This window comes from Silene latifolia, chromosome Y (genome assembly GCF_048544455.1).
Source record: "Silene latifolia isolate original U9 population chromosome Y, ASM4854445v1, whole genome shotgun sequence".
Classification (NCBI taxonomy): Eukaryota; Viridiplantae; Streptophyta; class Magnoliopsida; order Caryophyllales; family Caryophyllaceae; genus Silene; species Silene latifolia.
Window position 1 is genome coordinate 230,892,926 of NC_133538.1, and position 23,208 is coordinate 230,916,133.

Here is a 23,208-nt window from a genome sequence, read left to right on the forward strand (position 1 = left end):
ACATATGCTTACCGCCACATGCCCTTTGGATTGTGCAATGCCCCCGGCACATTCCAACGGTGCATGATGAGCATCTTTTCGGACTATGTGGAGCATATTTTGGAAGTCTTCATGGATGACTTCACCATCCATGGGGACTCATTTGACTCGTGTCTAGACCACCTCACTATGGTCCTATCACGGTGCATAGACTCTCACCTCATTTTAAATTCTGAAAAGTGTCACTTAATGGTGAGTAGCGGGATCGTGTTAGGATATATAGTGTCGCGAAGAGGGATTGAGGTGGATACGGCTAAGGTGGATGTGATTAAAACCTTGCCGTATCCATCTAATACTCGAGACGTGAGGTCGTTCTTGGGACACGCGGGCTTTTACCGAAGATTTATTAAAGACTTTTCCAATATTGCTTACCCCTTGTGCAAGCTTTTGCACAAGGATGTGGAGTTTGTTTTTGATGATACTTGTAGGGTGGCATTTGATTCTTTGAAAGAAAGGCTTGTGACGGCCCCAATAATTCAATCTCCAAAATGGGACCTTCCCTTTGAAATCATGACGGACGCTAGTGATTATGCCCTTGGCGCGGTTTTAGGCCAAAGGGAGGGGAAGGTAGCTCATGTGATTCAATATGCTTCTTTGCTATTAAATGATGCTCAACGAAACTACACCATCACGGAAAAGGAGTTCTTGGCGGTGGTGTACGCCATTGAAAAATTTCGGGCATATCTTTTGGGTGTTAAAGTCATTATTTATACCGATCACAAATTCATAAGGCAACTCGTGGACAAGAAGGACACCAAGTCAAGGTAATGAGATGGGTTCTCTTGTTGAGCGAGTTTGACATCGAAATCAAAGATAAGCAAGGGAGTGCCAATATGGTAGCTGACCATTTGAGTAGGCTTCATATTAATGATGATCTAGTGAAGACCATGGGAGTAGTGGATGGTAGCCTACCACATGAATCTTTATATGCTATGAAAGTCATTGAGCCGTGGTATGCTAACCTTGTCAACTACATGGTGACTAGGAAGTTTCCCACATCCCTATCTTCTAGCCAACGCCACAAGTTGAGGAGTATTTTCCGCCGTTGTTGTTAAACTGCCGATCCGGATCGTAGGATCTTACGATTCTAAGATCCAAAAAGTGGTGACCGATCCCGATCCTAGGTAGGATCTTAATTTTGTAGGATCTTACGATTCAACTTTTTTCAAAATTTACAAAAGTAGAATCGTAACCCGATCCTACGATCCTACGATTATACGACTCGATCCTACATAAGTAACATTTCCATTTTTTCGGTTAGTAAAATTTTATATATGACCTTAAGATAGAAAATTAATATAAACTGAAATAATTTGTGGACACAAGTTAAGATTATAGTGTTTTGAGATTAACAAATGAGATTTTAACGTAATTTGATGGCATAATTACGTATTTTAGTTAATTTGTAGGATCTTACGATCCTACGATCCGATCCTACCGATTTGATCCTAGTAACCTCATCGATCCAAAGTAGGATCCCGATCCTAACAACATTGTTTCCCGCTACTTCATATGGGATGACCCCTACTTGTAGAAAATGTGCCAAGACAATATTATCCACCGTTGCATTCTGGATGTGGAAATTCCCTCAATCCTCCAACATTGCCATGAGTACGCTTGTGGGGGGCACTTTGGTCCTCAAAGGACCGCCCGGAAGATCTAAGAATGTGGTTTCTATTGGCCTAGTATTTTCCGGGATGTCCAAGCTTATGTGAAGACTTGTGATCAGTGTCAAATATGTGGAAACATTTCTCGACGGCACGAGATGCCCCAACAACCAATACTTTTTTGTGAAGTATTTGATGTTTGGGGGATCGACTTTATGGGTCCATTCCCGAATTCAAGCGGATTCCTTTACATCTTGCTTGCCGTTGACTATGTTTCAAAGTGGGTGGAGGCGAGCCCCACAAGAGTTGATGATGCCAAGACCGTGTCTAGCTTCATTCAAAGCTATATGTTCTCAAGATTTGGTTACCCTAAGGCTATAATAAGCGATCGTGGCACGCATTTTTGCAACCGGGTTATTCAAGGATTATTGAAGAAATATGGAGTCCTCCACAAGGTCTCCACCGCTTACCACCCTCAAACCAATGGGCAAGCGGAAGTATCTAATCGTGAAATCAAAGGAATCCTTGAGAAGACGGTGAACCCGGACCGGAATTATTGGAGAAAACGGTTGGACGATGCATTATGGGTGTACCGCACGGCCTATAAAACTCCTATTGGCATGTCACCATATCGTCTCATATATGGAAAAATATGGCACCTACCGGTGGAAGTTGAACATATAGCTTATTGGGCAATCAAATCTTTTAATCAAAATGTAGATGAAGCGGGGTTGCATCGAAAGTTGCAAATTCAAGAGACGGAGGAACTCCGATTGGATTCCTATGACAACGCCGCAATCTACAAGGAAAAAGCTAGAGTCTGACATGACAAGATGATAGCTCGAAGGAGTTTCAAGGAAGGAGACAAGGTTCTTGTATTTCAAAATAGGTTTAAGCTTTTTCCGGGAAAGTTGAGGTCTCGGTGGTTCGGCCCCTATATTGTGAAGAAAGTGCATCCACATGGAGCGGTGGATGTGGAGAATCCCAAGTCGGGCAAGTTAATCAAGGTGAATGGGCAACGAATCAAAGTTTATCATGAAGGGATGCAAGACCTAGGGGGACAAGAAATTCAATTGGAAGACCCCGTCTATGAAGATTAACCTTCAAGAAGCATTATGTCGAGCCATCGACATTAAACAACGGCAAAATTTGTAAATATTCTATCCCAATTTAATTGTTTTCTTAGTGTAGTTCATTTCCGTATTTTATTACATTGCATGTTAATTTAGTTTTCAATAACTTAATTTGTATTGAAATTCAAGAGGCACTTGAGGTTTATTAATGGTGTAGTGAATTGCACAACCCTCTTGTAAGGCGTGCCCAAGAGGAGACGAGAGCCGAGTTTAACTTACAAAATCATATGAAAAAGCCAAGGGAGGGGAACAAAGAAAAAAGAGCAAAAATTGGCAAAGTATTGAAATTGGGAATTAAAGGAATTAGGAGGAAATTTGCGAGCTTAAGCGCAGCCTACGCAAATGAGCAGCGCAGCTGCGCCCGATTGCGCAGGCAAGAACACAAATTGCGTAGGTCTGCTATTTCATCTCCTTAAGCCTAAATTGCCCGACATTCTTAACCTTTCAATAAACCCTCTTTGTGTCGACAAAAACATCAAAAACTCTTCTCAATCTCTCAAAACCTCACCAAATCACTACTTTCCATCACCAAACTTCAAATCCTTCACACAACTCAATTTTCCCATCAAAAACACCATCACAACACCAAATTTCTGAAAAATCCCCCAAATTTCCCAAGAACCCTAACTTTTTTCGGGTGAAATTGAAGCTTCTACAAGAGGATTTGAGGGTCAAAGAGGGGTTTTTACACATCATCTACACTTAATCAAGCAAGTTTGAGGAGTTTCGGGGAGGTATAACAACTTTCCTTGCCTTTCTTCATTTCAAACTAGTATAATCCGAATTACACTATTTAGTTAGGTTAATTTGGGTTAAATTCTTGCTATTATTCATTGTTGTGAATTGTTGGTAAAATTTTTCTGCTAGGAAAGGAACAAATCAACAAACGCACCTTAAACACTTAAGTTCTAGCTAGTGCATACAAGGTGTTTGTTGAATTGCCCCTAGAAAAAAATTTCACTTTTTGGTTGTTTCAGTGTATTTTTGAACTTACATTTGTTGAGAAAGCAAGATGGTGTTCGGACTTGGAAAGGGAAAATCGAAAAAGAGAGGAGAATCCTCTAATGCACCCCCACCCCCACCCCCACCCAAAGCCTTTAACGGAGATGAGGGTTTGCCTGCACCTTAGAAAAATTATTTCAAAGCCCTTGAGAGTAAACCCCTTCACATATCCAAATTCCTCCATCCCCGGACCTTGAGAGACATGGGAATTAATGACCAAACACTTACATTTTTAACCAAGGTGGGGCTTGAATGTTAGATCAACCTCCAATTAAACACATATCCCACTTACACCTTGGAATTTCTTGCCACTCTACATATCACGGGACAAGGGGAGAGTGAAAGGGTGAACTTCCGGCTGTGCAAAGTGTGGCATTCTCTCACTTTTGAAAGGGTGAGGGAAATTTTGAGAGTCTCTAGACCCCCTTCCTCCATAAACCCACAAGGAACCACTTTGAATGATGTGTGGTGCGGCATTTCGGGGAAGCCTCGTCAAACAAACAATGATAAAAGCTCTGCCATTACAAACCCCCCCATCCGAATCATTGCTCGAATGATTTCTTGTTTCTTCTTTTTCATGGGGGAACTAACGAAAATAAATGATAGTGTGCGAGAGTGTATTTGGACGATGCTACCAGAGGGGGAGGGAGTGCCAGATTGGGCTAGGCTTTTTGTGGTGAATGGGACCAAGCATAAAGAGAAGAAGGGAGCGATTAATTGCGGGGGACTAATCACCTTTTTTGTGGCCAATTTAGTTGGTCAGATTCCCGACAACCAACCTCAATTGTGGGGTAACAATTTCTACAATGCCGCGGGGTTTGTTGAAACCCACATGATCAAAGTTTTGGATGCGGTCCCTGGAGTTGTTATTGGTTGGGAGAGGGAGACGTGCAATACATGAGACTACCTAGAAATGCTCCTCTTCCAAGAGGGTTTAGGGCCCAAGACTTCTTTTGCCCCGCCGAGAGAGATTTACCCGGGGCACCACCACAAAGAGTAAGGAAGAGAAGAGCCGTGGAGCTTTCCCAAAGTGCCCAACAAGTGGAGGAATGGGAGGTTGAGTTCATTGAGGGAGGATTCCATGATACCCACCACATTCCTTCACCCCACCAACAACCTCAAGACACCCCCATGTATAAAGCGGGGGGAAGTTCTCACACTCAACTTCCTCCTTGGCAACAACAAATGTTCTTGTACTTCAATGATACCCGGGGGACTTTGGAAACAATTAGTGGGAGGGTTGAGAGCTCCCATACTTGGCAACAACAATATGGGTCAAGGTTTGAGAGCTTGGAACAATTTTAAAATGCCTTTCAGGAGCATAAGAGGTTGGGGGATGAGGTCGAATTGGCCCAAATGAGAATGCTAGAAGGGATAGTCAAAAGGCAAGAGGAGTCTCTCACTTGGCAACAACAACAAGCCAAGCTTTGGGCGGATAACCAAGCTATGTGGCAAGCCCAAAATGAGTGGAGGGAACAAGTAAGTCGACAATTTGGAGTGCAAAATGAAAGGCACCACCAATACATTGAAGATTCCTACCACGACGCCCAAGCACAAGAGGAGTCCTTTGGCCTCATTCGAGGCCTCTTTGACATGTCCCTATATCAAAATGAAACCCAATACCACCCAACCATTAATGAGTCCCAAGTCGATGAAGCCTATGCGAGGGCAAAGAAAGAAAGAGAAAGAAGAAGAGGAAACCGAGGGGCATATGAGCAAGGTGAAGGCTCGGGCCCCTCCAAAAACTAAGCTTGAGGAAGTTTGGCACTCCTCCACATTGAGGACAATGTGTGATTTAAGTGTGGGGGAGTGAGTTGATTGTAAATTGTGTACAAGTGTTTCTTTTCAATGCAAGTTTTTTTTTTTAAAAAAAAAAAAAATTGAAAATTCCGGCTAGGTGAAAACACACAAGGGTGGGCACCTAGGCAAGATTGGAAAAGGTGGCCGAGGACGGAATGAAAACCCAAAAGGGCATTCCGGGCAAAAGAAGAATCGAGTTGCGAGCCACCAATGAGAGGAAAGGAAAAGCTAAGGTGAAAACCCGAAAGCGCACCTTAGGCAAAATGAGGGATTTTCAACAAAATAAATCGAAAAATTGAAAAATGCAACACCAAAAAGATGGAGGGATAAGAAGGGAGAAATAAGGAGGATTTAGGAAGGAGGCTAGATTTAGGATTTAATTTCTTTTTGAGTCAAAGAAAATTGCTTCAAATTGGTGGTTTTTCATGTTGGCTACTAGGTTGTTGATCTTTATTGGTGTTTGGCCAACTCAGTAGCATAACTTGCATTGCTTGGAGTGATAAGGGGGTGATATAAGGGGAGTACGAATGATTTGGAGGATTGTGTAGGTCACTTTGCTATTGCTTTGGGATAAGGCAAGAGTGACCATCTTTGCTATGGAGTGATAAGTAGGGTGGTTGTGAAGTTGATGAGTCGGAGTTGGAGGTGTGTTGTGTCTTGTTTAGAGGGATGATATAAGGAGGGCGAGTGAGAGAAGAGTGTGTGTCAACCTTTGAGTATATAAATTATCTTTTTGAAATCGGTGGATTTGTGAGAGGGAGATATAAGAAGTTTGTAGTGAGGGAAGAGAGATCAATACTCCTACACTCACTTGTAGACTTACACCATTGCTTATTTCGGGTTTTGCTCGGGACTAGGAAAAGTCTAAGTGTGGGGGTGTTTGATAGTAGTGGTTTGTGTCGGTCTAAGAGGGTGATTTTATCACCCTCATATCTTTTAATATGGGTCTTTAGGTATGTTTATCCTAATAATTGATAATTGGTTATGATTTGGTAACTTGTCCATTTTACCTTGGTTTTATACTTGATTTTGATGCACGGAACCCGTGGGTCGAGGAGAACCTTTCCACTGTCAAGACATGGCGCAAGCACCTCACATATGGCCAAATATCCAGCTAGGAGAAGTAAAGAGTGAAGATGAGAAGAATTGAGATCAATTGAAGAGGTCAAGAAGCAAAGGAATTGAGAATTCCAAATGCGAGCTTAAGCGCAGCCTGCACAAATGAGTAGCGCAGCCTGCGCCCGATTGCGCAGGCAAGAGCAACTTTGGCACAGCTGCTGCGACTACTTTTCTGAGGGCTCTCTAATTCGCATTTGGGCTTCTTAAGTGAGGATCTTTTTAGGTTTCCGTGAAGCCATATATATACCCAAGATTTGAAGACCTCAAGGACATCATACAATCACACAAAATCTCATTCACTCTCATAATTAGGGTTTGAATCTTGTAATATTTTAGAAGACTTTTCTACAGAAGTTGTACTCTTTCTTTGTTATTTGGGTTTTATGAAGACTATGGAAGGCTAATCTTCCACTACTTGGTGTAATCCATTTCAAGCTTTCATCTTTATCATTGTATTGACTCTCTAATCTCTACTCTTTCATTTATTTCAATTTCTATGTTTGAATGTCATGATGAATATTTTGTTGTGAGAAGTAATTACCCTTGCCTCTATAACACTCATCTATTGCTTGAATGTTGCAAAGTTTCTTACTTTTGTGATGTCTTGTTGAAGCAATTCATATTGTTGTTATCTTGGTTTAAAGTATCAACCTTTGTGAGTAGAAATTGAATATGTCATTGGGTTTGTTGGCTTAAACATACTCTTGTCATATTCCATTTACTTTTCTCTTGGTTTTACTCTTCATGCTCTTAGCTACAATTCATACATGGTTTAATTTTAGAATTTGTAGTTTAAGTAGGATTATCATTATTGTCTTAGATAGTGGTAATCATTTGCTTGAGGTTTGTTGTTGGGTAAATGAATTTAGAGAGGAAAGAGTCATACTTTGAGAAAAGGTGGAACTTGTAGGATTATACCAAGTTTCCTCTCATATTATTGTTGTTTGCATACCAAGTGTTTGTTACTTTCTTTTATAAGCAAGATCAAATCTTTTTCATCTTGTTACTTGTTTCCTCCATGCCAATTCTCCTCTTATGTGTCTTCAATTGTTGTCCATTGTTAATATTCATAGTTTGTGCCTAGTCTTGTGTTTTGTTCATTGTCATTAGTTTAATTCAAGCTTTAATCTTAATCCCTTCTCTTCGGTTCAACCCTTACTTCCCTTTACTACTATTCTTAATTGCATAGTGTAGAGTCAAGTTTGGTTTATAAATATTTAATTTGGCAGAATAATTAGTTAATACGACACCTAGTTATCGCCCCTACCAATAACATCTTCAGCACCATTAGTAAAAACTTTTTGCTTCGACTTGAAACTGCATTTCTATCTTAAGAGTAGTTTTGCTTCCCTTTTATCCACTTTAAACTGCATTTCTATCTATTAATTATGAAATGATACAAAAGAGTTAATTTGGAAACGATCCTGATAACGAAAGCCCCGGGGGCACTCGTTAAGGCTTCAAATTCAGACAAACTTGATAATAGTCAATTTAAAATTAAAAAAAAAACTATAAAATACCCATCAATTAAGGTGGCTGCTAGCAATAGTCAACAAACGTAAAACCCAACACTCAAATCAATCGTCCCAAAAGCAAAGTTGTGCCTAGCCATGCCAACCACCTTCTTCTCCGTCACCACTAGAAATCCGTAGTGCCTATAATCTTAAATTTTCCGGGAAAAGGGTTTAGGGTTCAATTTTTCGGCGCCGTGTAAAATCGAACCCTAAACCCTTTTCCGGTGACACCGGCGACTTGGCCGCCGGATTCCGAACCAAAAGACACCCTAAGAGGGCATGCGTGAACCCTTTTTGGGAAAGGGTACAACTAGAGCGGTGGTGATGGACAAGGACGACTGTCGATCAAATTGATGCAAATAGACTCATTGGATTCCGTCGATTCAAGTGGCAGTGCACGCCGGTATTCGTTGGTACCGGTGTTGTAGTGGCCAGTATTGGGGAAGCATGTATCAATAATCAGTGTGTCAATGTTGAATGAAAAGATCAGAGAAGTGAAATAAAATAGACGAAATCAAGAAGAAATTCACTTTGTAATGGTCGAAATCATTTATGATATATGATTATTCTGGATGGGAAGTTAAAATTAATGTTGGGAAAAAAAATGTCAGATGAGGAAGAAAGGTGATTGAGGATAAAGCAAAAGAATATAGGAGGTTGCTATTAAAGCGGTGGAAATTCGTATGCCTTAACATTTTGATCGGAGAGGTGGAGTTGCTAAATAAATAAATAATTTATTATAATGTCCGAAACAAGGCTATTAACCAACGCCCCGGGGCGATTGTTATCTTTTGCCTTTTTAAAAAGGGAATAAAACTTGGCGACTGATATGTCAGATTTGGCGACGGATTTTAATGTAGTCGCCAATTTGGCGACTGAAAATCAGTCGCCAAATCAAAATTCAGTCGCCAAATTTTTTTATGGGCGACGAGACTACACTACCACCACCACTTCCACCGCCATTTCCACCTCCACTTCCACCCTCTTTAATTAGGTTAGTTTTTTTTGTTTAATTTCAGTTTAATTAATTTAATTTTGTTAGATTAATTTGTAGTTAGTTTGATTAATTTGTGGTTAGTTTGTTAGATTTATTTGTAGTTAGTATATTAGATTAATTTGTAGTTAGATTTAGTTTAATTTGTGTTTGAATTAAAAGGGAATGATTAAGAGGTTTGTCTTTAGGATTAGGGTTGGGGGGGGGGGGTTCGGCCGTGGGTGGGGTTGGTCGGGGGTGGGCCGTGGTGGGCCGTGGGTGGGTGGGTCGTGGGGTGGCCTTGGGTGGGTCGTGGGTGGTGTATGGTGTTGGGTAGCTAAGTGAAACCGTCTCATTATCATTAGTATTAAGCTAAGTGGAACCGTCTTAATTAATATTATTATTATTATTATTATTACTAAATTAAGTGAAATTGTCGTATTATTATTAATATTAAGCTAAGTGAAACCGTCTTTTGGATTAATGGAATTAGCTAAGTGGAACCGTCTTTTGGATTAAGAGAAATTAGCTATTAGCTAAGTGGATAATTCATGTTATTGATGAATTGAGGTTGAATAACCTTGTTTTTTTTTGTTTTTTCTTCTCTTTTCAGGGTTGTCACCGCGCTGCTAGGCACCACCGTACGCGGTAGCTGTTGCTTCTTGTTTTATTTTCATTTTTGCTTTTACTTGATTAGGTAACCTCCTCTTACCAGTTACCTTTTAAATTTACTAATTTTAGTTCAAATTATGTTACGGACTTTAGGATAGAAACCTTTATTATGTGGTTGAATTGTGCTATTGATTGACTTAATTAATTTAGTACTTGATTGTGTTGTTGTTTGATTTGATGTTGACTTAGTACCCGTTCAAGAATTACTCATTAGGAGTAATTCTTGAATAGTCCCCATTTTGGGACTGTCTTTGTACGTTTCAAGTCATTTAGGTAGTAAACACGTACTTGTGATTTATTAATGAGGAATGAGTTTGGTGGCGATCCCTTTAATGTTCTCCGAATACATGTATATGTGGAGTAATTAGTTATTCTAAATAGATGTGTATTTGGAGAACTAAAGGAATTGCTTTGCCTAATTTTTCCTCATTAATAAATTACAAGTGTGTTTGCTAGTGACTTGAAACGTACATTGACGGGTTTAGGTTGGAGTGATAAGGACCCCATTCGAAGATGGATTACTTATTGACAATATTTATATATTGTTTTCATATGTTTATTGTATAATGTGGAGTATAATGTTTAAATTTTGTATGTAATATTATTGTTATTTTTTAAAAATGTTTAAATTATTGTGGGGTCTTCTTTAGATTAAAATGAAGAGATTGGAACGTTCATGGATGTATGAAGGAAGATTAGACCATTTCAATAAGAAAAGATGTCCTACCGCTAGATTTATAAAGGGTGTTAGCGAGTTTATTGAATTTGCTAAACAACAAGATGAATATAACTTGGTAGACAAAAAACTTAGGTGCCCTTGTGCCAAATGCAAAAACCTGAAATACCAGCTTGACATTGTAGTAGAAGAACATCTCATTATAAACGGGTTTAAGCCAAATTATTACAATTGGATTTCACATGGAGAAGCATATTTTCCAATTCATGAACAAGCTCACACCCAACAAATACAAAATGATGAGAACCCATATAGAGAGATGGTTGTTGATGCTATGGATTCCACTATTTTTAATAGTGATGACCATACAACTATTTCTGAAGAACAACCGCCACACCCACAAGCAAAAGTCTTTCTTGACATGGTAAAAGCCTCAGAAAAACCCTTGTATGAAGGAAGCAGAATGACATTGTTACAAGCCGCTTCTAGGCTAATTACCTTGAAATGTGAGTTTAATATGCCATTTCTTGCTGTTGATGGCATTGCCTCGTTCCTTGAGGAATCTTTCCCCGATGATAATATCATGACCCGAAGTTTCTATACTACCAAAAAAGTAGTTAAAGGTCTTCAGTTACCGCATGAAAAGATTGATGCATGTCCTGAAGGATGTATGCTATTTTGGAAAGATGATGCTTTGCTTGACAAATGTAAAGATTGTGGGGCGGATAGATATGAGACAAGTGAAGGAGATACATTTTTGGTGTTGAAAAAAGGCAACGGTAGTAGGAGGGCCAAAAAGAGTAAGAAACCAATAGCATGTAACCAATTGTTTTACTTTCCTCTCGCACCAAGACTTCAAAGAATCTATGCCACCAAAAACATTGCCGAACAAATGAGATGGCACAAAGAAAACCCACGTGCTCCGGGGAAGATGAGTCATCCTAGTGATGGGGAAGAATGGAAACGATTTGATCAGATGTATCCTGATTTTGCCAAGGAACCCCGCAATGTACGACTTGGCTTGTGTACGGATGGATTTGATCCTTTCGGTAATTTTGGGAGGAAGTATTCTTGTTGGCCCGTTATGGTCACACCATACAATTTACCACCTTGGTTATGTATGAAAAGACCATTTATCTTCTTGTCACTTATTTTTCCCGGACCAAAAAGCCCAAAACGTAATTTGGATGTTTATTTACAACCATTGGTGGAGGAGTTGAAATATTTGTGGGAAGTTGGGGTGGAAACTTATGATGTGTCTAAAAAATAAAATTTTCAACTTAAAGCTTCCCTTTTGTGGACAATAAATGATTTTCCCGCCTATGGTATACTATCTGGGTGGTCTACACAAGGACAAAAAGCATGTCCTTGTTGCATGGAGGAAAGTAAAGCATTTTGGCTTCCCAATAGCAAGAAAATAAGCTGGTTTGATTGTCATAGATGCTTCTTAAGAGAGGGAAATCCACATAGGAAGAACAAGAAAGCTTTCACAAAAGGTAAAGAGGTGCTTGATGCCCCTCCGAAACGAGTGCCTGGGGATGAGATATGGAAGACGGTATGTGATTTACCATCCCCTATTGATGGTATCGAGGAAGAATTTAAAGAATTGAAAAAGCAGAAAAACGGTTGGTTTAAAAGAAGCATTCTTTGGGACCTTCCTTATTGGAAGATAATGTTGATAAGACATAATTTGGATGTAATGCACATAGAAAAGAATTTCTTTGAGCAACTAATTGACATGATCATGGATGTAGAAGGTGAAAAATGTGATCGTCCCAAATTACACATTCGCGGCGACGGGTCTAAGCCAACATCCATTTTCACTCTCGACAAAGCTAAGAGAAAAGTATTGTGTGAGTGGTTACAAAATTTGAAGTTTCCTGATGGGTATGCATCAGATTTTAGTCGATGTGTTGATCTTAAAAAGCTGAAGTTGCAAGGCTTGAAAATTCATGATTGTCATGTATTCATGGAGCGATTATTACCCGTTGCTTTGAAACACCTCGTGCCGACAAACGTTTGGAATGCAGTTGTTGAGATTAGTCAATTCTTCCGAGATTTATGTGCCTCTTCAATATGTGTTGATGACATGATTAAATGCCGGAAGAGCAAATACCACAGATATTGTGTAAGCTTGAAATGATCTTTCCTCCTGCATTTTTTAACCCCATGGAGCATCTACCGGTTCATTTTCCATATGAAACCAAAGTTGGGGGACCTGTCCAATATAGGTGGATGTATCCATTTGAAAGGTAATTAAGATAATCTAGCTACTTTTAAATTAAAATTAATAATAATAACTAATCTATTTATTATATGTTAACTTTATTATTAATAAAACTCATCATTAACTTTTATAGGTTTCTTAATCATTTGAAGAAAAAAATTGGTAATAAAGCTAGTGTGGAAGGTTCTATATGCAATGCTTATTTAACGGAAGAGATTGCAAACTTTTGTTCTCTTTACTTTGAAAAACATATAGAAACCAAAGCAAAAAACTTCAATGTTGATAAACCGGATGAAGTAGACGGAAGTTTACCTGAATTTTTTCAAACTCAAGATGATGAAGGGTGTTCATCAAAGGGGCAAACAAGATATTTGGATGATAAGGAGTATAATCGTGCCCACCTTTACGTGCTATCTAATTGTGACCTCTTGGAGTCATACGAAGCACAGTTTGTTAATGATTTCATTCAGAGGAATCCTAATATAAGTAAGGATGATGTTTGGGACAAACATGAGGACCAATTTCCATCATGGTTTCAGAAACATGTAATTGAGTTGAATATTCAAGATGATTTGATAAGAAGTTTGGCTTTTGGTCCTTCAAAAATGGTAAGAACGTGGAATCGATACTCGGTTAATGGGTTTAATTTTCAAACATTCAACCACGGTAAAGGTAAGGCTAGGTGCAATTGGGGGGTTACTATTTCTTCTCTTGATGACAACGAATACTATGGTATAGTTGAAGATATCTTCGAAATTAGTTATAGTGGACGTGACCGAGCTTATAAAACTGTCTTATTCAAGGTTGACTGGAAGGATAATTCTGTGGCTGGAATGAGAGTACATGAACAATACAAGCTTGTAGAAGTGAATCGTACTAGAACATACTCTAAGTATGATCCATTTATACTTGCACATCAGGCTCATCAAGTGTATTTTGCTACTTATCCAAGCACAACAAATGATAGAAATCAAAATGTGTGGTGTGCAATCTTTAAGACAAAGGCACGGTCACAAGTTGATACAACTTTTTTCCAAGAAGAAAACGTTTCAAATGAAACGCTTTTGTCTCCACCCGATGAAATCAACTATGAGCATGAGAATAAAGATGGTGAAGACATGGAAGAGGAAGAATATTATGATGTGGAAGAGAGACTGCCGGGGGAGGATGAGGCGGAGGAGGAGGAGGAGGAGAGAAGGGAAGAAGAAGAGGAGAGGAGGGGGGGAAGATGAGGTGAGGAGGAGAAGGGAGGAGGAGAAAAGGAGGAAGGACGAGGGGTTTGGAGATGAAGATGATTATGATGATGATGATGACGATGATGAGGATGAGGAAGAGGATGAGGATGAAGACGAGGGGTTTGGAGATGAAGATGATTAAATTGGTATAATTTTGTATTCCTCAAGATTAAATTATTAAAATTTAGAAGTCTGTATAATTTTCATTTATCATTATTTGTGTTAATTTTTATTTTTATTACTGCAGATGGCTGGAGTAGGTCGAGGTAGGAAACGTGGAGGCGGCTCAGGTTCTGGACAGAGTACGCGTCCGGAGGAGGAGGAGGAGTTTGTGCAGGAGGATCCGATGCAGACAGACGGTGACGGTGAGGAGACTGACGCTACCGACGAGCCAGCACGGGTGCCGATACGGTACACTTCGGATCATCGGATGATTCTTGAGCCGGCGGGATTATGGTAAGTTTTATTCTTTATTAGTCTACTATTTTTATTTCCTTTTTTTTTTTTTTGTAAAATAATAATTGTTTGTAATTTTACATGTTCAAAATAAATGCAGGTTTATGGACGATTGCGTGATACGAGGTGCCACGAAAAGCACGAAGACTAATTTCGTGGGTCCAATTCCTACATCGTGGACACAAGCTTCTAATGTACAAAGAGAGGCGTGGTTCAATAACTTTCGGGTATATGTTTTCCTTAATTCTTTGTTTTAGAAACCAAATAATTAATTTTGATAAATTTTTTAAGAACCAAGGTTATACTTTTATTTTATACTAATATGAAATTTTGTCGCTTTTTTTTGTAGCTATCATTTGCTTGGTCACCGTCTCAAGAACAGAATGTCCGTAACAGGTACAATGACGTCGGTACTCGACGATATCGGGACGTGATCTGGAAGGTAATTAGGCGCCCAAAGGAACCAGAGCACATGAAAGGTATTTAATTAACTTGTTTTGTTATTTGTATTAATTGGCATATACTCTCTTATATTATAAATAATATCAGTAACTTATTAGTTATGATTTCATATGTGTAACTGCAGGTGACAAGTATGAAGGCTTAATAAAGCATACCAAAAGTGAAGCTTTTCAGAAGAAGTCTAAGCAAGCATCCCTCAACAAAAGAGGAGGAAAGGAAGACGCCGTGAACGAGCCTACTCATTACGCGGGTTCACGGTCGTTCTGGGATAAAGTATTGGGTGTAAGTTTGTCTATTATTTCACACTTTTTTTTTGTTTTCAATGCAACATGTTTATTTTATGTTAGATTTTTTGTTGATTTTCTAACATGTATGTTTTTTTTTTTCATTCAGAAAGGAAAGAAGAAGTCAAAGCCGATTGCGACGGTGCGGAATCTGTTTCTCGACACGCATTCCGGGGTTGACCACAAAGGGGTTAGAAGTTGGACTAAGCCAAAAGACAAGCAATTATATGTAAATTTTCCCTAACACTTAATTTTTGTTAATTTATTCTCTTTTAAAATGTCGTATATAAAGTGGTTAACATATTAACTTACAACCATTTGTTTAATATTGTAGGAAGCATTTGAACAAGAAAAAGCCGCCAATCCAGAAAAACCGGATAATGACATATGGTATGAGTTGGTGGATGACTTCAAGAAAGGGCACGTGTATGGTACCGGAAGTTCAACACCGGCTTTCTATGAGAAAACGCGTAGAAGATCGACTTCAACAATTCCCAGCAACACGTATCAACCGGGAATTATTAGTCAACTTCAAAGTCAAATAAGAGAGCGTGATGAACGTGATGCCAAACGTGATGAAGAACTTGCCAAACGTGATGAAGAATTCGGCCAAATGAAGGAAAGAATGGAAATGTTTGAGAATTGGTGGCAAGGTTGTAACCCCGGACCTAGATCCAACTACGATCCAAATGATCCGCATGGTCCACATGGGGGGAGTGGAGCCGGTGTTGGCTTCCAAGTAAGATGATTTTAGCATGTAAGCTTGTAAAACTTGAACTTTAGACTTGAACATGAGAATAGCTTAGCTTGTAAAACTTTCATTTTCAATATATGAAATGAAGTTTGAGAAAATGGGAGGTGTTGGGTTGAAATGTATGGTGTTATGTGTGTTGAAATTTGGGATGTATGGTGTTGTGGAACATCGGTTTGTATGCAGGTTGTAAATATTTGGCTAGCAATGAAAACAAAAAAAACCACCAAAACATACAGTAGCTTTGGCGACTGAATTGGGATTTGGCGACTGATTCTTGGTAGTCGCCAAAATGGCGACAGAATTTCAGTCGCCAAATCCCAATTCAGTCGCCAAATTTCCTCAGCCAAACTGGCTACGTCATCCAAATTTGGCGACTAATACCAAATTTAGCGACTGAAATTCAGTCGCCAATTTGGCGACTACCTCAAATCAGTCGCCAAATTGGCGACTACCATATCAGTCACCATTTTAGTCATTTGGCAACTGATTTTTCAATCGCCAAATTTGGCGACCGACTTTAGTCGCCAAAGTTAGAAAAGGCGACTAAGGTCCGCGACTGACGTTTAGCGACTGATTTCAGTCGCCAAATTGATTTTGGCGACTGATTTCAGTCGCCAAAATCAGTCGCCTGTTTTAATTCTTTTTGTAGTGTTGCTTAATTTGAGCCTGGGAAATATTGAGGGTGAAGATACTCAATCATTATCTGACTTTACTGTTTCGCTTATTTCTAATATGGCTGCTTGTGCCTTAAAATTGGAGGAATACAAAGCTGCTGCGGGTATGTGCTCCATGATTTTGGACACATTTCCTCGTAATATTAAGGCACTCTTTCGAAGGGCGGTGGCTTATATGAAGTTGAAAAGGTTTTCGTTAGCTAAATTGGATTTGGTTGAGGCATTAGTTGTTGAACCTAGTAATAAGGATGTGTTAAGGGAATTAGATGTGGTAAAAGGGCACCTTCTCATCAAAGAGAATGGTAAAAGAGTGTTGGAGGTTGCTACTGAAGATGACGTGGAGGGGAAAAATAAGAAGCCTGTTCATATTGACGTGGGTATGAAAGATAGTGAGAGTGAGATCACAGAGGTTATGGAAGATCATAGTGATGCGAGTATGACGGAAAATGAGAGTGTGAATATGGAGGTGACGGAGGCTCAAAATATTTGTGCTAAAAAGCCAGTTTTTGAGTTCTCCAAAAAGGGAGGTGGTAGTTCCCGTCTAAGGATCCCCGCACAATCGTATAAAAAGTTACTGGATGGAAAAACGGTGAGCTTTTACCGTAAATGTGATTTGTCAATCTTAACAATTCGCATTCTCAAGGGTGAGGTTACTAAGGAAAGGGACAATATAAGAGAACGATGTCAGAAGAAGAAGAGGAGGAGGAGGAGGTCTAAAAAGTGGAAATCTAAGATGATGGGGACAATGAAAGACATGACTACTTCTGATATTATCAATGTGAAACCTGCCTTTCCTAACGGAAGTTTGAACGCTTCCTCTGCTCAGGCCGTGACTTCAAGTGCGTCTTCAATCTACGACAATATTTCTCCTCCGAGTACTCATATCCCCCAAGATAACGTTGAGGGTGTTGATAAGGATCCAAACGTCCCTGTTTCTCTCGTGAATGATAAGGATACTTTTATTTGCTCTCCAGCTCAGAAGGACTCTAATGACCATCAACCATTCATTTTTTCAGCTCGTCCTAAGAAGTGTAAGGTTTACTCGTTTGAGAAGCCATCATGTGCCCGTTTTACACCTATGGTTTGCAGGTACCTCTTTTCTCATCATATGGCGGAGAAATGGAGAATGGCCACTTACAAGAAGAATCATAGCCAAGGGGATGAATCTCCAAGACATATTTTATCTACTTTCTCCAAAAGTAGATCTCTTTCCCGTAAATTTCTACGTCCTCGTGGCGTAAGTGTGTCTTGTTGCAGGTACTCTCCTAAAGCTCAACTATCGAAGAAAAGAAAAGATATGGCATCCTCAGCGTACTACTACAACGACTCTTTGAAGAAACCCCGTTTTTTAATAACCCCCGCCCCTAGTTTAAGTTATTGTAATAATAAAGTAGTGTGTACACCTGACTTAGAGATGCAGGTGTGCTTTGCATAAGGAAATCTTTTTTTACGGCTATCAAAAAAAAAAAAAAAAAAAACTACGTGGATTATAAGATCAATTAGTCTTGTTGAAGACGGGTCGGAGCAAGTGACGGATAATGCTACTCACAAAACGGATAGGGGGGACAAGGTGGGGGCACCCCCATGTGCTTCCCTCTCTCCTCTATTTGGGTCATTTGTGAGGGAAAATGGTATCCGTCACTCCAAAGTGACGGATACGTACCGTCATAAATGAGATTTTGTGTTATAAGATAAGGCCGGATTAGAACATTAAGAGCTAAAGATGAATTTGTTCTCTACCCAACTCCAAATTGCTTAGATTATAGTATAGATTAGAGATTAGAGAATGCTAAAACTATAGGCACTATGCTCTTTCTAGACCTAGCATGTGCAAGTGCAATGTTCTAACTACAACGTTCTATAGGACTCCCTCCCTTCTTTGATTTTTCTTTTTTTTAGCCAATTTCCCTCCCTTCTTTTGATATTGCGCAAGAGTTTTCTATTTGACTCTATGCCTCTATTCATATACAGTTTCTAACTAAATTATTTATGTGCCATTATAATATTATATCTTAGGTACAATGTGTGCTTTACCATCTACGATTAAAGAGCATAAATTAATTGACTAAAGAGCGAATCTAGGCCATAAGCAAACTCCAACATAGAAGAAACATACTATGTATTTGTTAACCCGTTTTACACAACTCATACGGAACTATTTTCAATTATTTTACAAGGTCTTACCAGGTTGGTGAATAACTAGACCGAATTCAGAGTTTGAAGGCAATGCAACATGCTTTTTTTTTTTTTTTTTTTTTTTTTTTTTGAATAAGTGGTGTATGAATATTTGACAATTGCTCATTTAATAGGTTCTCGGATCCGGTGAATCTTTGATAGGCTAACTATTGATGTTAATATCGTAAAGATACTAGATTTAATGCCCGTGTGATGCACGAGCCTTTTTGTAGTATCGTGTATGATGTAATAATCGTAGATTTTAAAGGGCATAACCTAAATTTTTCTCGTTAACCTTTTCTTAAATAAATTCATACTCCTTAGTGCTTCATATATTCATTCAAATTGACCGACCCTATTCAACCCGTCCCGAATGTTTATTGTTACAAACTTACCGTTATCCCAAAATGACTTGGAAAAAAAATAACCCACTCGAAAATGATCCGGCCCGATTAATTTTATAATGAGAGCTTCAATAGAGATTTAAATTGTATTCGCTGTGTCCAAATAAAGATTAGATTTAGTGTTAAATACGTGACAATACTCAAATAAAGCTCTAAGTAGTAAGTTGTAGTATATTCTATTATCTTATGATTTCAAAACTTCATCTTAATAACTTTCCTTATCCCTTAACACTATCATGTTATTTTTATTTTTATTATTACTTTGTCAGTTATAATTATCTTATATGTTTATTATGTTGTATATATTGGACTCTCTATATGACTTGAAAATTTTCTACAAAATTTGGGAAAAAGAATTGCGATGTAATTAAGGGCCACTTAGACTTAGTATTAGAATATGTCAAATATTCTGTTTGTTGTATGCCTAGTATCTAGTGTATGTTTGTTAGCTAATTCCTAGTGGTTAGTTGCTAATTTATAGTAATTAGATTCCTTTGTATTAGGAAAGTAGTTCGGCTAACATAGGAACCTTGTGTATATAATGATTGTTTGTAATCATTGGAAAGTCAGGCAATATAATTATTTCATGGTATCAATCCCTACTCTCGATCTTCTCTCTTCCGCTCTCTGACTTCTTCTTTTTTTTCTTTCTGCCTCACATCACCATGGTCAACGACATCCCTCAGACCTCCAAATCTACCTTTCACCCTGCATACTCTGTCTCGAACATCAAAAATTTTGTTCAAATCACGCTTGAAACCGAGAACGTTCATTACGCATCATGGGCTGAATTGTTCCTCAACACGGCTAGTGCGTTTGATGTGCTCGACCATATTGTCCCTCCTAAGGACGCAGTGATTGACAAGGATGCAACCTGGAAGCGTCTCGATGCTATAGTCAAGCAATGGATATATAGCACCATCTCCGTTGACCTCCTTCATACAATTCTCGAACCCGGCTCCACTGCCCAAGCCGCGTGGGATCGTCTGAAAGATATTTTCAACGACAATAAACACTCTCGGGCCGTCATGTTAGAACAACAATTCTCTAATACTCACATGGACGATTACCCGAATGTATCGTCGTACTGCCAAGCTTTGAAGATGCTTGCGGACCAACTTGCTAATGTTGGTTCTCCTGTCTCCGAAACCCGTCTAGTGCTACAACTCGTCACTCATGTCTCGGAAGGGTTCAAGGGCATCGCCACCATCATTCAACAGGCCGATCCCTTGCCCCCTTTCTATAAGGCACGGTCTATGCTCGCTCTTGAAGAAAATAATCAGCGTATCACGGCTGCCCCTGCCACGGCTGATACTGCTCTCCTTGCGTCTCACTCATCAAAGGAGTCGGATTCCAAAACCCAGTCAAACACGGCTAACTCTAAGGGTGGTGGAAATAATTCGAATTCTAATAATTACAAGGGCAAGGGAGGACGCTCTAATCATCGCGGTCAGAATCGTGGGAAGCACAACGGTGGAAATTCGAACAATTCCGGTCGCAATAACGGTAACAGTCGCGGTGGGAGTTCTCAACAGCAGGGCACTTGGACATGGGTTCCTTTCAATGCGTGGCCGTCGTCTCCGCAGCAAGGTTGGGGTGCTCCTCCGTGCCCATACCCAACGGCTGGATGGAATACTCCCTCTAGCAGGCCGCAACAGGGGATCCTCGGACCACGCCCAAATCACGGTGGACAGGCTTTCGTTGCACAACCAGGGACTAGTTCGACCCCTGGAGCGTTTGTGCCAACTGATATCGCGGCATTGATGCAGTCTCTAAATTTGCAACAACCGGATGACAATTATTATATGGACACAGGTGCGTCGTCGCACATGACATCCAATAACGGTAAACTCTCGTCTTATTCTCCTTTGAGTATTTCGCGTCATATAGTAGTCGGAAATGGTGAGTTAATTCCAATTAGTGGTTATGGTGCAATGACTCTTGACTCCCCCAACCCACCCCTTCTGTTAAACAATGTGTTACATGTACCTAACCTCATTAAAAATTTGGTCTCGGTTCGAAAATTCACTATCGATAATCATGTCTCTGTCGAGTTTGACCCTTTTGGTTTCACTGTGAAGGATCTCAAGACGGGGATGCCGATTATGAGAAGCAATAGCACGGGGGATCTTTATCCTCTACATGCCACGAACCAGCCCATTGCCCCTTACCCGCAAGCCTTCACCGCTGTTCCGTCTACGACTTGGCACGGCCGTCTTGGTCATCCCGGCTCTAGCATTTTTAATTCCTTATGTACTAATAAAATTTTGCCGTGTCGTCCCATGAACAATTTATCTATTTGTCATTCTTGTCAATTAGGAAAACATGTCAAATTACCTTTCTCTACGTCTTTATCTACCACTGTTGCTCCTTTTGACATTTTGCATACGGATTTGTGGACCTCACCTGTTTTGAGTACCCGTAACCATCGTTATTACGTGTTGTTTCTTGATGATTACACGAATTTCTTATGGACTTTTCCGATCACCCACAAGTCACATGTGTATCAGATTTTTACAACCTTTTATAACATGGTTCACACACAATTTTCCGCCTCTATTAAAACTCTACAATGTGACAATGGCCGTGAATATGACAATTCCCCTTTCCATAAATTTTTTGAGTCCCATGGAATGCTTTTTCGTTTCTCATGCCCACATACCTCACCTCAAAATGGGAAAGCGGAGCGCAAAATCCGTACCATTAACAATACCATGCGCACCCTCCTTATTCACGCCCATATGCCTCCCTCCTTGTGGCATCACGCCCTTGCCATGGCCACATATATTCACAACATCTTACCTAGCAAAGCCAACCACAATGTCTCCCCTACATTTAGCCTTTACCACCGTATGCCTACATACTCCCATTTACGGACCTTCGGCTGCCTTTGCTTCCCACACAAACCCCCTTCGTCTATCCATAAACTCGAACCCCGTGCCACCCCGTGCGTGTTTCTCGGCTACCCGTCCAATCACCGTGGTTACAAATGCTTAGACTTGGCTACCAACAAGGTCATTATCGCTCGGCATGTGACATTTGATGAATCGGTATTCCCTTTTGCCCAACACAAAAAATTACCTCTGTCATCTTATCATTTCCTTGCTAATAATGACCCATCGCCATATATGTCCCAACAAATCGCCACCTCTATGCCCCACCCGAATGAACCGGACAGCCCACCCACCACACCTTCACGGGACCAACCCTCAGCGGGTCCAACTGCACATACTGGCCCAGCTACGGCCTCCCCTGGCCCAGCTACGGCCTCCCCTGGCCCAGCCACGGCATCCCCTGGACCGGCCACTGCCTCGGCCACTACTACCTCTCCACCCTCTACTCCCCCACCTCCCTCACCTCAAATGACTACCCGAGCTAAACATGGAATATTCAAACCAAAACCCATATTTGATTTATGTACTACTAGCACATTGTCACCCATACCCAAGAGTCCTCTTCTTGCACTTAATGACCCAAATTGGAAACTCGCTATGAAAGACGAATTTGACGCCCTCATTAAGAATGAGACTTGGGTACTTGTGCCTCGGCCTCCTAATGTCAATATTACTCGTTGCATTTGGTTGTTTAAACATAAATTCAAAGCTAATGGTGATTTGGAGCGATACAAAGCTCGGCTTGTTGTCAATGGCAGGTCTCAACAAGTGGGAGTTGATTGTGATGAGACTTTTAGTCCCGTGGTTAAACCCACGACTATTCGGACCGTCCTTAGCCTTGCCGTGTCCAAACAATGGCCCATTCATCAGCTGGATGTAAAGAATGCTTTTTTACATGGACACCTTGCTGAAACGGTCTTCATGTACCAGCCACCCGGTTTCCGTGATAAAAATAAACCGGATCATGTGTGCCTACTCAAGAAGTCCCTTTATGGCCTCAAACAAGCGCCCCGCGCTTGGTACCAACGGTTTGCTACTTATGCCTCGTCAATTGGTTTTTCTCACAGTCAGACCGATAATTCTCTATTTATTTATCATAATGGTACCG

At 40.1% G+C, this 23,208-nt stretch overlaps 1 protein-coding gene across 1 annotated transcript; it reads left to right on the forward strand.

The window, feature by feature from the left end:
• The first annotated feature begins 2,479 nt into the window (after nucleotides 1-2,479).
• On the forward strand, nucleotides 2,480-15,379 carry LOC141630220 (uncharacterized). Its single transcript, XM_074443074.1, has 6 exons — nucleotides 2,480-2,653; nucleotides 14,245-14,453; nucleotides 14,554-14,680; nucleotides 14,803-14,932; nucleotides 15,040-15,201; nucleotides 15,309-15,379. The coding sequence occupies exons 1-6, from the start codon at nucleotides 2,480-2,482 to the stop codon at nucleotides 15,377-15,379; spliced, it is 873 nt and encodes a 290-aa protein (XP_074299175.1).
• The last annotated feature ends 7,829 nt before the right edge of the window (nucleotides 15,380-23,208 follow it).

What these genes read in the sequence shown, in the direction of transcription:
- LOC141630220 (XM_074443074.1), top strand. Translation starts at nt 2,480, where the DNA reads ATGATAGCTCGAAGGAGTTTCAAGGAAGGAGACAAGGTTCTTGTATTT. An exon ending in AGTCGGGCAAGTTAATCAAG is followed by an intron (nt 2,654 to 14,244) that starts GTGAATGGGCAA and finishes TTATTACTGCAG; the next exon opens with ATGGCTGGAGTAGGTCGAGG. An exon ending in GGAACCAGAGCACATGAAAG is followed by an intron (nt 14,933 to 15,039) that starts GTATTTAATTAA and finishes GTGTAACTGCAG; the next exon opens with GTGACAAGTATGAAGGCTTA.